This window comes from Miscanthus floridulus, chromosome 8 (assembly GCF_019320115.1).
Source record: "Miscanthus floridulus cultivar M001 chromosome 8, ASM1932011v1, whole genome shotgun sequence".
Lineage (NCBI taxonomy): Eukaryota > Viridiplantae > Streptophyta > Magnoliopsida > Poales > Poaceae > Miscanthus > Miscanthus floridulus.
The window spans coordinates 180,981,009-180,997,892 of record NC_089587.1 but is presented as its reverse complement, the minus strand read 5'-3'; the positions used below and the strand labels follow the sequence as shown (position 1 = coordinate 180,997,892).

Sequence of the window (16,884 nt, the reverse complement as noted above, 5' to 3'; positions counted from 1 at the left end):
ATCTAGAGTTAGCCATATTTCTCAATTCTAAGTCATGGTAAAAATTAAAATTTATCAATTTACATAGCTCGGCGCCGTAGTAATTGGCGTCGAGCTCGGCGCCGAACTCATGCCATGTTCACGCCACGTCAACGACACGCAGAAAATGACCCTAGACCTACATGTAAGCTCGGCTCCAATTGTCACGGCGCCGAGATCAGAGTCTATTTTTTTGAAAGATACTGTTAGAGTGTATTTATGAAAATCTTTTTTTTAAAGGACTGAAAAACAAAAAAAAAATCGGGGACTACGTGCGAGGAGCTGTTGGTTGGCAGGCCGTTTGGATTTGGAGCTCTCAGATAGCACCTGAAGCCGTATGAGAATCCATAAACGCACCCTTCCACTTCCACACCTCCCACCCCTCAGCAGCCGCGCCTCCCCGCACCCGGTCCACACAACCCGTGAGTCGTAGGCCGAAGCGTCAGTGCCACAAGGACCCAGCGGCGTACATAGACCTGGTGCACGTGGCGGCACGGGCGGCCCCTGCGGCTCGGAGATAAAAGGCTATCCAGTAGAAAACCCACCACGAACTAGCGCGCCACTGCCACGAGCTCCTCTTCTTCGGCCCCCCGCTAATTGGAAAAAGGAAAAAAGAGAGAGACAACTCGCGCACTCGCGCGCTCCGTTCGGTCACCGAAAGGGAGGGGACGCGGGCGAGGTGTCGCCCACACGGAGCTGCGAGGTTCGGTGAGAATTTCTAGCTTGCTGCCTGCCTCCCATGTCCGATCGCGTTCGTCGTGCTATGTGGCTGGGGCGGGATTCGTGCTTGGTTTAGCTGGATTATTCTCCCGTTCAGCCTGGGCATGTTGCTGAACGCCTGAGCCAGAGGTGGACACTAGCTGGTTCTGTGGATGCTTGCTTGGATTTGGTTTGGGGAATTTGTGTTGTGTCGATGGGAGGATTTGCCACAGTCGATCTGTCAGGTTGCAGCTTCATCGATTTCAGTAGAATCCTCTTTTGGGTTAGGACGATATTGAGCCGGCCATTTCTCCCGTTCGTTTGCCAATAAGGATCTAGGCCGTTTTCGTCTTCGGATTTACTTTCCCCCTCCTTGTTTCCTTCACCCTGGGAACGGCGGTTGATTCGAGTTTGTTGAATTTTTTATGTGGTTTATTATGCAAACCATGTTGTCAATTTCACTGCATGAGTTATGTTGTCAATTTCGTTGCACGAATTGTTAAATGCTCTGGTTTAGTAGCACACACTGACACACCGTATTTGTCCTGTTCTCCCTCCTCCAGCGATAGGGTATATTCCACTTGTGCCGATTAAAGGCCACCAGGATCAGCAGCCACTGCTCACCTCACCAGTCACCACTTGTGTTGGTTGCTTTGCAGGTGTTTATAGGATTGCGTAGGTGAGCTCCTGCTGCTTGAGGACAGCCATGGCCACCGGTGTGGCTCCAGCTCCTCTCCCACATGTCAGAGTGCGTGATGGTGGCGTCGGGTTCACCAGGAAGCGTCGACTTTGCGAAGGTCTTGTCTGCTCCCAGCGCTGGCACGATGAGGACAAGCTCCTCCAGAGGCAGGGCACTCGTGGCGAAGAGCTCAAGTACTGGTTCGGAGACCATGGAGCTCGAGCCATCTTCAGAAGGAAGCCCACTTTTAGGTATAATTTGCATGCTCTTGTGTCCTTGCACGTGTATTTTTCAAGGCAAGGGATCTGTCCCAGATTTAATCTATGCACTCTTTTCCTAACTGAATGAACTATCCTTTCTGCGTCCTTCAGTACCCAGGCAAAAGTACTGTGAATCAATACACCAGACGAGGAGGAGGAAAACTCGAACCGTGATGGTGGGGAATGTGCCACTTGGCAGTGATCATCCCATAAGGATTCAAACCATGACGACTTCTGATACCAAGGATGTTGCAAAAACAGTAGAGGAGGTGCATCCCATCTGAAATTCATGTTGATTGTTCTTAGTATTCTCTACAGAGTTTGAATGCGGGAGATTTTACTCAGCCTTTTTCAGATGATTTCTATTTTGTGTGCATTTAGCTAATTAACATATCACTTCCACCATTTCAGGTGATGAGGATAGCAGATAAAGGAGCTGATATTGTTAGAATAACCGTCCAGGGTAGGAAGGAAGCTGATGCCTGCTTTGAGATCAAGAACACTCTGGTTCAGAAGAAGTAAGGTGTCATTTTCTTCACATTCACTGAGTTCGCATGCATGCGTCCTCACCCTTTTCACTGTGTTTGTATAGTTACAACATTCCACTAGTGGCCGATATTCATTTTGCTCCTACAGTAGCTCTAAGGGTGGCAGAATGCTTTGACAAAATTCGTGTGAACCCAGGAAATTTTGGTGAGTGAAATCTTGACATCCCTCATTTTAGTCTGTCGTGTTTTTATTATTGTGAAATGCTGAGAACTGTACTGGCAGCTGATCGTCGTGCTCAATTCGAAAAGCTGGAATATACTGATGATGACTACCAAAAAGAGCTCGAGCATATTGAGAAGGTTGAAAAATTGTCACTCTTAGTTCTGTTTCAATCAATGTGAACATATGGCATGTTATCTTACAGAGCCATATTAATTTTGTCTCAGGTGTTTTCTCCATTAGTTGAGAAATGCAAGCAGTATGGGAGAGCAATGCGTATAGGAACAAATCATGGCAGTCTTTCTGACCGCATAATGAGCTACTATGGTGATTCTCCACGGGGAATGGTGATTATCTCAATTCTGAGGATATATTTAAATAGTAGTATATAAAAGTTTGACATCTTCTGCACAATGTTGCAGGTTGAGTCTGCTTTGGAATTTGCTAGGATATGTCGGAAGTTGAACTTCCACAACTTTGTATTTTCGATGAAAGCTAGTAACCCTGTTATCATGGTCCAAGCATATCGCCTGCTTGTGGCAGAAATGTATAACCTTGGATGGGATTATCCCTTGCACTTGGGTGTTACAGAAGCTGGAGAGGGTGAAGATGGAAGGATGAAGTCTGCTATTGGCATTGGGACACTGCTAATGGTAATTGCTTCACTACTTGTTTATGTTGTATGAAATTAAATCTCTTTCAAATGTTTAATCTGGAAACGACGTAAATGACATGGAAATGGTAGCCTCTTCTCGGGATGAAGAATACTTGCTTCTCTTGGAGCTTATAGCTGGAAGCTTTGAGGATGAATATTTTTAAAATAAATTTTGTCAGTTCCACAGCATGATATGTTATGATGCCAAATTAACAAAAAAACCTACAATCAAATAGCTGACTGGAAAAAATATGTGTTTAAGATTATTAAACTTTTCTTGTGGATTAACTGATTGGGACATTTGCCATGCTACGACACATAATAAAGTACAAGACTAGCAGTTTCCTGTAAATCAATTGAATTATGGAAACTGGCAAGTTCTACGAAAAACATGGACTATATCTTCTGTGTCTTCTATTACAGGATGGCTTGGGTGATACAATCCGTGTCTCCCTCACAGAACCACCAGAAGAAGAGATTGATCCTTGCCAAAGGTTGGCAAATCTTGGGGCACAGGCTGCAAACCTTCAAATTGGGGTGGTAATGAACTTTCACTTTCCATACTTTCCAGTTACCACTTACCATATAGTAAATACAAGTCCTTACTATTTGTGTTTTCCCTCAAGCATTTATTTAACTCTCTTGGATTTTGTATTGTTTTATCAGGCCCCGTTTGAAGAAAAGCACAGGCGTTATTTCGATTTCCAGCGTAGGAGTGGTCAATTGCCTTTGCAGAAGGAGGTTTGTTAAAAATAATTCCACAGTATGATCATAAAAACTACTAATGCTATATTTCTTATCGGTTGCTCATGCTCTTATGACAGGGTGAGGATGTTGACTACAGAAATGTCCTGCATCGTGATGGTTCTGTACTGATGTCAGTTTCCCTGGATCAATTAAAGGTAATCTGCACCTTTTCTTCTCTTTTTTGTTGAATTTTCAGGAATACATAACATAACAAACTAAAAGGGATTTCAGCACGGGGTTTTTGATTTAGGATCCACACCTAGTAGTTGTTCAGCAGTACCAGTTGTTTTCCATGCATTTTTCTATTAAAAATTGGTTGTTACTCCAAATAAACGTTGCAGTGACCACTCGTCCACTCTTTATTGATTAGCCATCTGAATAAATGTGCTCTGTAGTGATGAATGCTCCCTTTATTTGCCAGGCTCCTGAGCTCCTTTATAGGTCTCTTGCAGCAAAGCTTGTGGTTGGCATGCCTTTCAAGGTCTGTTCTATGGTTTTTATGTGCTAGTACACGACTAATTTTAGATGGATTTTAGTTGAAGTTAATTATTTCTCCTATGGCTATCAGGATCTGGCTACTGTAGATTCCATTCTTTTGAGGGAGCTCCCCCCTGTAGAAGATGCTGAAGCTGTGAGTTACAGCTACATTTCTATCCCTCTCTCAAGTGCATATGTTAATCGTTTTATTCCTTTTGTGAATGTGTACAGAGGCTTGCACTGAAAAGATTAGTTGACATCAGCATGGGCGTGCTGACCCCCTTATCGGAGCAGTTGACAAAGCCACTCCCACATGCAATTGTACTTGTCAACCTCGTACGAATTGTCAAGTGGTGCACACAAACTTTTGCCAGAAGGTAGTTATTTGAATTAGACCATGACATTATTGTTTCTTTGCTAATAATTTAAGGACAAATATTTCACTGCGAAGACAGAATCATAGAAAATGAACTTTCTAGTTCAGATTAGAAGAAAAGGTACTCCCTCTGTTCCAAAATAAAGATTGTTTCTAGTTTGTCCTACGTCAAACTTTTCTAACTTTGACGAAGTTCATAGAACAATGCACCAAACATCTACAACATCAAGTTAGTTTCATTAAATCCACCATGAAATATATCTTGATAATTCAGTTTGGTTCTGTAGATGTTAATTTATTTTTCTTATAAACTTGGTCAAAGTTAGAGGAGTTTTGACTTACGATAAAACTAAAACAACCTACATTTCAGGAACGAAGGGAGTATGTTGTTTTGCCTAATCTCATCAATTGTCCTTTTTTATGGTGTGTATAGGCACTAGACTAGCTGTCACTCTTCATGGTGATGAATCATACGAGCAGCTAGATATTCTTAAGGATGTTGATGATATAACAATGTTGTTACATAATGTTCCATATGGTGTGGAGAAGACAGGCAGGGTGCATGCTGCTAGGAGGTAAAAAAACACAGTGGTCGATTAAGATGTGCTATGAAACGAGAGATTTTTAGGATTTATTTATCCATCATGCTCAACAGCACTGTGAGTCTATTTTGTCCTTTGAGGTTTAACATATTTAATATTTTTCATGTCTTGCAGGTTATTTGAGTACTTACAGGCCAATGGCTTGAACTTCCCTGTAATTCATCACATAGATTTCCCTAAAGCCATTGACAGGTGACTGTCAATATTCGTATTTTCTTCCCCTTGGAATTGTGAGTCGTGGCTTTCTTGTTTATTCTAATCCCACTATGTGCAGAGATGGTCTTGTCATTGGTGCTGGGGCCAACGTTGGTGCTCTCCTAGTCGATGGTCTTGGTGATGGTGTACTTCTTGAAGCTGCTGACCAGGAATTTGAGTTCCTGAGGGACACATCTTTCAACTTGCTCCAGGGTTGCAGGATGCGCAACACAAAAACTGTACGTTCATGTTTTCTTTTTGGTTTAATGATATGGCTATCTCTGTCTGTATATCCAGTGGACAGCATATACCACTACTTGCAGAGTTGTAGTAAAAAAAAAGAGAAAAAAGGGAAAAGAAACAGCCAAACAAAAAATAACTGTTGATGTTTCTCTCTGAGATGAGAATAGATTTTGTGAAAAGTGATTTTCTGACTATGAATGCTGTAGGAATATGTGTCTTGTCCTTCGTGTGGCCGAACACTCTTTGACCTTCAGGAAATCAGCGCTCAGATTAGAGAAAAGACCTCTCATCTGCCAGGTGTCTCGGTAAGTTTTCTGATTCAAATATATATGGTCTTATCAACTGTATATGGCTCTTTCAAAAAAAAAAAAGATAAACTATATATGTGTTTCCTTCTTTTCTATCAATTATACTGATCAACCATATACATGTTTGCCTGGCAGATCGCTATCATGGGTTGTATTGTCAATGGTCCAGGAGAGATGGCCGATGCCGATTTCGGGTACGTTGGAGGCGCTCCTGGAAAGATCGACCTTTATGTTGGCAAGGTAACAATTCCATTGCTTGGTTGCCAAAATCATGTATATGAAATGGAAAGTTTTACTATGTTGTTGAGCAGTAGCTGTGCATTCGGATTTGTTTGTTCGCTGGTCTCAGAAACACTTGGGCCAAACAGGTTTGCTACTGGCCAGAGCTGCCTGGCCCAGTTAGCACTCCGAGGGCACACAAATGCGGCTGAGCCCGTGATAGAACAATGCTTTTTTGATCTGCAGTTACTTGTCCCGATACCCGAAGCTGCTGTTCCCATCCTGCTAAAAACAATGCATCTTTGTTTCTGCAGACTGTTGTGCAGCGCGGCATTGCTATGGAAGGTGCCACTGACGCTTTGATCCAGCTGATCAAGGACCATGGCCGATGGGTGGATCCTCCTGCCGAGGAGTAGGGCTGTAGGCTGTAGTAGCCTGTAGCCTAGTCTGTAGTTTATATTTTGTAAAGCGAAACACACAATGCAGTAACTGAGCATACACTGTACATCATCCCTACACATTTTGTACATCTATTGAGATTTGAGAAATAAATTGGAAATTTTGGGTGACGGCAAGTCTGCAGCACCCCCGATGAAGCAGATACAATATACATATTAGAAGAATCCTATCATCCATCAAGGTGTAAAAAAAATAAGATTATGCTAGTATTTCTGCTAATTGCCATTCTTGTTTGGTTTGTGAAACCAATTTGCTCTGTCCCTTCTGGTATAGATTTGTTATGTGCTTGTTAAAACCGACTCTGGTTGGTGAGTCAGTTGGCTTAACTAGTGATCATCTGTAAAACTAGTAACACTTTGGTTTACCAGAGCCATCAATTGAACGTGAGATATTGCAGAAAACCTACCTGAATGGGGATGCTCGGCTGCTATTTTGTTCCCTCGCTACTTTCATAGCATCGGATGGCAACCGTTGCAGTCGGCTTCAGGCCAAACAGATCTGCAGTGATAAATAACCACCCCGTACCTGACACAACGTACCAAGATTTGGGCAGTCCAGCGTGCTCCTAGACATTCTCCTGTCAAACTATTGCTCAGGTGTTTCTGATCTATTTTTGATGAACTTGAAAACAGCACGCAGAGGGATTGCTTGAAGGCGAGGGAATCACAAGTGCCTGTCGAAGCTGTTTCATGGCAGATGAATCAAGCCTCGGTCTCTTGATGGAAGCTTGCTAGCTGTTGTGGTTAGTTGCATGTCAGTGATCTGTTTTTTTTTTTTTGAGATCAACGACGGGGGGTTTTAAATAACCCCGCCTGATATATTAATGCCACAGATGCCGGTGTGAAACCGATTATTACACCAGATAAAAGAAAGAGTTGCGTCGTTTCGGGGTAGGCGGCACCTCCATTGCTTAGCTGATTCTCTGCAGGCGGCAATCAGGCGCGAGTGATCAGGTGGATAACCTTTTTTTTTTTTTTTAATATTTTTCTGGAAGTGTTCAGTGTGACTGCTGAAAACAACTAAAAATGCCTTGGTCAGCCACTTAAGCACATTGCCTGACCGAAGATATTTTTTAGATCTCATTGAGAGCTACAACTTTCGTATAAAAAGTATCTTTGTTTGACTCCATACAAAAAATATATTATTTTTCTAATGCGGCAAGCGTTATTATGATGCTGAAATTTTATATTATTTTTTGAGCAACTTAACGTCCTCAAATTAAAAAACTTAAAACTAGAAAGTTGTAGATATCATCGAGATATACAATTTTTATATAAAAATCATCTTCATCCGACGTCGTATTAGTTCATTTATATATAAAACAAGCTTTTTCATTTTCGAAAGTTGTTTTGTCATGTGAGAAGATAATTTTTATATAAAAATGGACTAATACGACGTCGGATGAAGATGATTTTTATATAAAAATTGTCGATCTCGATGATATCTACAACTTTCTAGTTTTAAGTTTTTTAATTTGAGGACGTTAAGTCGCTCAAAAAATAATATAAAATTTCAGCATCATAATAGTGCTTGCCGCATTAGAAAAATAATATATTTTTTGTATGGAGTCAAATGAAGATACTTTTTATACCAAAGTTGTAGCTCTCAATGAGATCTACAACTTTGTAGTTTTGAGTTTTTTCATTTGAGGACGTTAAGAGGCTCCAAAAAATTATATAAAATTTCGGCGCCTCCCGAAAATAGAAAACCGCTTTTGAAACCAGCCGAGGACCAAATTTGTCCGGTTTTGATAGTTGGAGGGTGTTTGTTACCCGGTTTCATAGTTGAAGGTTGAAAATCGAACTTCAGTGCAAGTTAGAGGTTGGAAAGTGTACTTTACCCTTTTTTTATTTAGGTTACTTGACACAGACAAAATACATGCCATCAGTGCATGACAGTATGACGCCATCTACGCTCTACGATCTACAGCTACCGTGCCTCTCCTTCTGCTCGCCGCGCGCTACGCGTCGTCGGCCTTGAGGAAGAGCCCGAGCTGTCGCATGATGCTGGGATGGCCATACTCGGCGATGCCGAGAAGCTGCAGGTCCCGCGGGTGGATGCTCTCGTCGGGCAGCACCGCCTTCTCCATCTCCATCAGCCCTCGGCGAACCTTCGCCCTGTAGATCAGACCGGCCAGGGAAACAGTCTTGGGCGCGGCACGCTGGACGTCTTTGACCTTCTTTGCTTCACCACTCTGCGCCGTCCCTGATGCCGGCTCCGACGGTGGCTGCGCAGACGTCACAGTGATCTGCTCGGGGAGAGCTCCCCGTAGAGCTGGGAACTCATCGGAGTCGCTTTTGCGATCAGAGTAACTGCCCGTGTCTGAACCACTGCTGCTTCTTGAGCTTGGCCTGCTGCCTTTGCTTTTGCTCTCCTCAGCGAGCTTCTCATCCTTTTCCTCCGGGAGGACATCCACGACGATGGGGCGTTCCTGGGCGAACTTGTCGAGCTGTGTCTTTAGCTCGAACAGTACAGAGTCTTCCACAGAGTCAATGTCAATCTCGATCTCACCACGGGTATCGGCATCGCCGAAGTGCTTCAGCAGGAACTCCAAGATGTGCCCTGGCAGTTCCTCAGACAGCGAGGACAGGCGACCAGCAAGCTGATTCCTCTCTTCTTGCGACATCCACGGCGCCCGTATCTGCTTCTGCTCCACCAGAGTTGAAATCTTCCTCCTCTTCACCGAAGGCGAATTGCCTCCACCATCCACCAACGGCTCCGGTCGCTGTTTGGAGGCCAAGAACCGCTCCTTCTTGCCGGCAGTTGTTGCGCCGCCCTTGCATGCCCCACGCCGGGATATAAGCTCTGCTTTCTTTAGGAGACCGCTCAAGACATCGAGCTCGCACGCCAGGCGCTTCTGTAGGAGCTCCCGAGCTGACATCTCGCCGCCGACGGTTAAGACCTTCGTGTCGGCGGCGGCGGTCTCGACGTTGTTGCGGTTGCAGGTCATCTTGCGCTTCTGGCTGGGCACGTACAACTTGTCGACCCCGGCGTGGCAAACCGACGTGTCTCGTGCGGGAGCAACGACGCGCCGCGGCTTCTTCCCAGACGCGCGCACACTAGCGTCAGAAGGGGCAGGCGCGGCGCGACGAGGGGCGCCGCCGGCGAAGGAGTGAACGGCAGCGGCAAGGGCGGCCATGATCCGTCGCAATGCAAGCAAACAGTATCAAGAGAAGAAGGCATCAAAGGATGTCCGAGGAAGGGAAGAATCTGCACATAAAAGGGCTGTTTTTGGAAGCTAGCCAAATGGCCTTTTAGAGGGGAAAAAAACAGATGTCGGAGGAAGGGAAGAATCTGCACATAAAAAGGCTGATTCTGGAAGCTAGCCAAATAGTTTATTAAGAAGAAAAAAATGTCCTCGAACACGTACAGTTCCGTTATTGGTTGCCAAAAACTTAAAAATTGTGCCACTTCATTTTGTTGCATGCGTGATCCATAAAAGAGGCGCGGGGCGTCGGCATGGAACACCCCTGGACGGAAACGAATCAAATACGTATAGAATTGCATATGTAAATGTCATCATTACCTTATTTTTTGTCCGATACGGATTTGAATATCCATTTAGTTTTGTTAAGTATAAATGTCTATCCAATAGTTTTTAAAAACAAATTATATAATAAGATATTGAAATATGATATAATAAACATACTAACTTCTATTATACATATATAATGAATAATAATAAACCTATATAGTCATACTAATTGTCAAATTAATTATATATCAATAATCATATTAACTTTGTGTACATTAATATTTAAGGTAAAACATATAGGTTACTAATTACTCAACTTTTTAATAGTTTTATGCTCAGGATTATTGGGTGCATTGAGAACCAGCAAATATGTGAGTGATGACAGATGGATTGGGCACGTGGGAATTTTACGAATGATTTTAGGTTACTATTGGAGCACACGACTTCTGTTTGTTTTCAATAGTTTTGGGAATTGATTTTAGGTAATATTTGGAGATGCTAAACAATTTGTATTTCATGTTTATATACTTTCCATTCTAAATTATAAGTCGTTTTAACTTTTCTAAATACATAGTTTTTTTATTATGTATATAAGATAGTCTAGGTAGCATATAGTAAAATCAATATATTTTTAGAAGTCAGAACAACTATAATTTATAATATATGGAGTAGTATATATGTTATCATACTGAACATACACCAAACTAGAAATCCTCTTTACCAACATAACTCTTGGCACAAATCTTCGTATATATATAACACTAGTGTCACTACACTTTTGGTCTATATGTGTATCCCTTCACCCACTATAAAACACGGGAGAAGTACACATCATCACAACGCTTCAATATATATACATACATACAGTGCTAGCTGCTGCCTCTGCCATGGCAACAAGAATTAATCGATGGTATGGTAAGCCACTAAGGTCAATGTGGATAAACACGCTTCGTATAAAAATCCGTGTCTATCGATCGATCGATCGTCAGTTTTCTTCACATGTCGAGCCAGTCGTCGTCGTCGTCTTCGTTGAGGAAGTACCTGTACCTGTCGAGATCCTGGTCGGTGAGGCCGTACTTGAGCCGCCAGTACTCGAGCCGCTCCTCGGCCTCTCTCATGTTGTTCATCAGTATCTGCACCCAATGACGGATTGCGTCAGCCGTGAGGTCAAGAAACAGAAACAAAAAACCAAAAAAATGTTTAGTAGGAGTAGTAGTAGTAAGCTCACGTACGTGATACGCGATGTTGATCTTCTGGAATTCGACGCCGGTGTCGCGGTCGCTGTCCTTGCAAACGTCCGGATGGTACTGCACGGGCACAGGGGAGACGAACGAACTCGTCAGACAGAGGAACACGCAATCAGCTGTTTCGGCGTGGATATGGCAATTGATTGATCGCTGGATCAATGGAGAGTACGGAGGTTATGGTTATAGACGACGCACCACTAGCGCGAGGCGGCGGAAGGCCTTCTTGACCTCGTTCCGGGTGGACCCCGGGCGCAGCCGCAGCGTCCGGTAGTGCTCCTCCGCCAGGCCCCCGGCCGCGCCCACCCCCGCCTCGCCCACGAAGCTGCATCTGATGGCCACCGCCGCGCCGCGCCTCGCCGTCACCGTACCCGTCCTCCTCCTCCTCCTCCCCCACACCTCCATCGACGACGGCGACGGCGAGACGCGCACTCCTGCTCCGACGGCCATTTGAACACCGCCCGCGGCTGGCTCACGCACGAGAGAGGCAGGGGTTGGAAGGAAGCAACGAAGAGCGCCGCGACCGCGAAGCGAGAAGCAGATGATCGAGCTGGTGTGAGCTGCGACTGCGAGGGGAGAACGAAGTGTGTGTGCTGTGCTTCCGGATTTGACCGTTCTGTGGTGGCCGCGCACGGGGCTGGGTTATATCGAAGAGGGGAGACGCGGTTGGTTGGGGAACTCGCGGCGACAGCGGCCGGCCCTTTGCACGTTTTGGATCACGGCGAATTGCCAGCGGAACAAAGCTGCCCCTTGCATGGCCGCTACCGGCTGGGATCGACAGCGCGGCCGCACGCGTGTTCCTATCCGATCTTTGCGGGTGCGGGCTGCGGCGGGGAAAACGAGAAGCTTCTGGCGCTCGGGTCCGGGGGCCTCCGCGGGCGGCCACGCTGTGCAAGCAAGCAGCCAACGCGGCGGCTGCGTGCCAAATGTTGCCGATAGCGGGGAAACAGACAGGAAGTCAGCAAGACAGCAACGGCTAGCTAGGCCTCGGCAGATCCAGCCAGCCAAGACATTTTGGGAAAATGTCACGGACTCACGCGACGGAACGGTGAGAATGTTGCATTGCACCGGACGACGTGAGCGATGCACGGTCGCACGCAACCCCGTATCCGTATATATTTCCCACTGGGGTTGCTCGTCTGTGCGACAGGGACTTACAATGGCAGGGGACGACACCTTCGCGGTGAAGGCCGACGACATGTTGGACCAAAGGGACGGTGAATTTCGCAGTGTCGATTCTTCTTCATATGTTCCGGCTATGCCAAGACGACGTCGTGTTGCGCCGGTTAAACCAAAGGCGACACGGCCAACGGGCCAAACCGCCCAACCCCGTTAGCCCCTTCCATTTCCATGCGGCATCTGGATAGCCCATTTCGTCCGGCTACCTTCTACGGAGTTCAGCAGCTTGGAACGGTCACGCGTGATCGAATGCTCCTAGTCAGCGTCGATGGGGACCCATCCAATCCCTGTTGGTATTGTCGATGGAACATATATACGCTATCCACACATGCATATATAGTTATACTCGATTGAGATTTTTTTTCTTTGGAATCACGCTGCTAGTTTGACACCAGCACCGCAAAACTTTCACAATCGAGCAGATAAATTATCCTCTCAAAAAGTAGTGCATCATGTAGATTTTGTATGCATGCATGGGATAGGGATAGAATTGACATTCTCAGAGCATCTTCGAGAGCCTTTCTAAATCTCACTATCTAAATAATTATTTGGAAAGTCATTTGCGTAAAAATCGCTTTTTACATCTTTTTCTTCTCCAACGGTTCTTCTATATCTCATGCGCACTATAGAGAGTCATTCTTGTCTTCTATTTTTTGCTAGCGAAAAATACGGAATAGAAGATGGCTATATTTGGATAACCATTGAGATAAGCTATTGGAGGGCAGTTTTTCATCAAAATCTCTATTCATAGCATTTAGGAAGGATATGGATAGTCTCTTGGAGATGCTCTTATCTCATAAAGAATTACACGGAATAGCAGAGGGGCGCTGCATGTAGAAGGAACTGTCGTTGCAGGCCGCTGGGTAGAGCCGCCGCCGCCTGCCCGCTCCTCGCTCCACCGCCGCCGTCGCGTCCAAGGCTCCTCTCTTTCTTCCTCTCCGGCGCGTCAGCCGGAGACAAGAAGGGAGGGCACCCATCCTTTTCCCCAAGTTTTCTAGTGTCTTAGAATTGAGTCTAAATGAAATTTCGGTGATTTTCGGCCAGGATCGTGTGTCCTGGGATGAATTCGGTGATTGCCACGATGAGATCGTCGTTGCAGGCGGTGATTTCATCAGCAGGCGGCCAATTTGTGGCCTTTATTTGCAAGAGGAGGGGTGCTTCTGGGAGCCCCTACGAGGATAGCGACTTCGGGTCATCGATCTCATCGTCGATGGTCACGGAGAGAAAATCAAGGTCTCAAGGTGATGAATCTACATACTATGTCGTACCCGACGGTGCAACTGTCAATATTCTTTCAGCGATTTAGATGCGCTTTGAACTGGTTCTGAAGCGTTGGATCTTGCGGCATGTCCAATGTTTTGGGGTTGGCCACTGGATTCGGCATAAGGACTGCACTTTGGCTCCTGCGTTCGAGGAAAGCCGTCAGGGAAGAAGACGATGGAAGAATCTGGATATAATATTATGTATCTTTTATTTTATATTTTGTCATGTGTAATTTGGGGATATACTGTGCCAAGATTTAATATTAGTCCCCTTACCTTCAAAAAAAGCTGACGTTGTAGACGTAGGGCTTGCTCGATACAACTTATATAAACTACATATAGCTAAATTAAACTGAAACCAATAGCCAAATGATACAATTTTTTATAGCTTGGACACGCTTGTTCACACTACCCTCATTTATATAAAAAACAAAAACCCAACTTTTTTTTTATCATGTTTTCACTTTATTTGTATAGCTTACTTAAGAAGTACCCATTCCATCTCAAAATAAGTGTACTTCTAGAATTGAATTGAGGGGAGAAACTAATACCACTATAAAATTACATATATATCCTACCTAAAAAAGGTAAGGTAACATGTAATAATTGCACGTTGCGAATAGAGAAAATAGCAAAAAGTACTAGTCCTAGGTGGTCTATGCCTAGAACTGCACTTATTGTGGGATAAATTTTAAATGCTAAAAGTGTGTTTATTTTGAAACCCAGAGAGTATTTACCAAATAAGAGTATCTCCAATGGTTCTAAAAAATTGGTAAATCAATTAGTTTTCCAAGTGGCTAAAAAATTGAAAGCATATTTGTTTAGTCCTCCAACAAATATCAAAATTTCACTCCTACTTCTTATTGTTCTTCACCCAACAAATTTTATACTTTATTTCTTACTTGTATATTTACATTAGAAATCATATCCTACTTCTTATTGTTCTTCACGCCCTCCACCTCAAGTTGGCCCAACGATACGTGTGCGTCCACATGATTGGATTGATTTTTTCAAGTGCGTAATGATTGACAGTTGTTGGAGAGTAGTTTTTTTTATCTTACCGAAAAATCAAAATTGAAAGTGAGTTTTGAAAACTCTTGGAGATGCTCTGATCTGTATCAAACAGGACTATAGTTGACATGCACTTGTGGCCGGGAGCCGAGCAGACTGCAGAAGACGCAGGAACATGCATGAAGAGAGCTCGTTCCAGCTGGACACCGGCAACACGGAATGCCCCCAACGTATCTGCGGCGTGGCCGAGGCCCAGACCGACGCCCGCGACAAGGCCCAGGGTTATTATTAGCTGTTTCCTTTAGGAAACAATTCATTTTACCTTCTTAAATATCGCAAAAGTCAGTTTTTTTTCCTCAACGCTAAAATAAAAAATAACTCCTCCCTTATCTTCTAAAACTGGTCACTTGACCTCCCATGGCTGTTTCCCTCCGTGGTTTTTCTTTTTTCTTTTATGTTTATTTCGGCCAAATCTTTGAGAAAACATAGTAAATAAAAAAAAATTATAAAATAGAAAATTCAATTGTGTTAGACTCCACATGACTACCGGACTGTTCGCTGATTAGTTTCTGGGCTGATAAGCCCGGCTGGTGCTAGCTTGTTATGAGAAAAAAATACTATTGACTGACTGATAAGCCCTGACTGAAACCAACAAACGAATAGACCGTACATCTGCACAATGAACATATGATATAGTATTCTAAAAAAAACATATGATATAGTATGTTTTAGTACAAAGTTTTTATTGTAATTTTAGATTTATGCTTTTGTATAATTAATTCATGAGTTAAATGTACTAGAGATCCATTAACTTGTGAGCATGTTTCAGTTAGATCCATCAACTTTCAAAGTGGCTTTTTAAATCCATAAACTTAGTATGGTGTATCACTTAGGTCCATAGCTGTCCACATTGGCTTCTCGTGCTGATGTGACCTGCCGACTTGTCCTTCTAAAGCAACTATTACGTTTCATTTCGTCAAACATCCCGTGGGCGCGCGAGCAGGTGAGCGAGGGGACGTGGAGAAGATGCTGGACGAAGCCGACGCGTCGGTGGAGGTGGCCTCCGCGTGCGCGCCGCCGGTAGCAGTGGCGGTGGCGGTGGCGGCAGTAGGGCATTGAATCGCTATCTCCGCGCGACAATGGCGTGCGCGCCAGGTCCATGTCGTCCTGCCTACGGGCCTCCGACGTCTGTAACTTCTCCATGGCCGGGTCTCCAGGCTACGCCACCATCTTCAACTTCTCCATCCAGAACCTCCGCTTTGTAGCCCCGGAGTTTCGCAAGCCGGAGGCCGTCGTGCTGCCCACCTCCTGGCGCGGCCTCCAGCGCGCGGTCCTCTGCGGGCGTAGTGCGTCGCTAGCCATCTGCGTGCGCAGCGGCGGGCACAGCTACGAGGGTCAGTCCTACACCGTCTCCGGCGTCGTGCTGGACGGCAAAGCGCCCTTCGTCGTGATCGACCTCATGAACCTGAACAAGGTCCGTGTCCACGCCGCGTCGGCCACGGAGTGGGCGGAGTCCGGCGCGACGCTAGGCGAGGTCTATCACGCGGTGGCACTCGCATCGTCGTCGAACTCGAACCGGTCGTTGGCGGTCACCGCCGCGTCATGCTCCACGATCGGTTTGGGCGGACACATCTCCGGCGGCGGCTTCGGGCCGCTGTCCCGAAAGTTCATGCTCGCGGCTGACAACGTGCTGGACGCGCTCCTCGTCGACGCGGTGGGCAGGGTCCTGGACCGCAGAGCCATGGGCGAGGACGTGTTCTGGGCCATCCGCGGCGGCGGCGGCGGCAGCTGGGGAGCCGGCGGCAAGCAGAAGGACAACGGCGACAACGCGTCCATGACCACAGCGCCAGGAGCTGGTCGTCCACGTCCGCCAGCAGCGGGTGCGTGTGGCACGGCACGCTCGCCGAACGCACGTGCCCCGCCACTGCTAGCAGCCTCGCTGATCTCGCCGGCGGCGGCACGGTCATCGTCGTCGGCGCCATCGATATCGTCGTCGTCACGTACGAATATGATCCATCTGTACGTACGTAAATAAATTTCAGCCCCGTCTTTTTCTAATGCAATGGTA

At 45.5% G+C, this 16,884-nt stretch overlaps 2 protein-coding genes across 2 annotated transcripts; one reads left to right on the top strand and one right to left on the bottom strand.

Moving 5' to 3' along the window:
* Positions 1-1,408: 1,408 nt before the first annotated feature.
* LOC136477648 (4-hydroxy-3-methylbut-2-en-1-yl diphosphate synthase (ferredoxin), chloroplastic-like) lies at positions 1,409-6,778 on the top strand. The gene is given in 21 exon segments (XM_066475880.1): positions 1,409-1,495; positions 1,497-1,647; positions 1,768-1,925; positions 2,068-2,174; positions 2,249-2,349; positions 2,428-2,504; positions 2,592-2,711; positions 2,787-3,017; positions 3,443-3,559; positions 3,686-3,760; positions 3,844-3,921; positions 4,188-4,247; positions 4,335-4,397; positions 4,475-4,579; positions 4,581-4,620; positions 5,053-5,194; positions 5,336-5,413; positions 5,496-5,655; positions 5,866-5,964; positions 6,103-6,207; positions 6,501-6,778. Coding segments are annotated over 21 exon segments (2,241 nt in total). The 5' UTR covers positions 1,409-1,423; the 3' UTR covers positions 6,603-6,778.
* Positions 6,779-10,791: 4,013 nt separating this feature from the next.
* Positions 10,792-12,057, bottom strand: LOC136474183 (chaperone protein dnaJ 8, chloroplastic-like). Its single transcript, XM_066471780.1, has 3 exons — positions 11,563-12,057; positions 11,353-11,427; positions 10,792-11,253 (listed from the first exon to the last, which is right to left on the bottom strand). Exons 1-3 carry the CDS (start codon positions 11,812-11,814, stop codon positions 11,116-11,118), a joined length of 465 nt encoding a protein of 154 aa, XP_066327877.1. The 5' UTR covers positions 11,815-12,057; the 3' UTR covers positions 10,792-11,115.
* Positions 12,058-16,884: the final 4,827 nt, after the last annotated feature.

Bases quoted from the DNA above. Each gene is read 5' to 3' on its own strand.
- LOC136474183 (XM_066471780.1), bottom strand. From the start codon at position 11,814: ATGGCCGTCGGAGCAGGAGTGCGCGTCTCGCCGTCGCCGTCGTCGATG. The intron at 11,428-11,562 runs GTGCGTCGTCTA...GTGCCCGTGCAG, and splicing joins TCCGCCGCCTCGCGCTAGTG to TACCATCCGGACGTTTGCAA. The intron at 11,254-11,352 runs GTACGTGAGCTT...CATTGGGTGCAG, and splicing joins AGATCAACATCGCGTATCAC to ATACTGATGAACAACATGAG.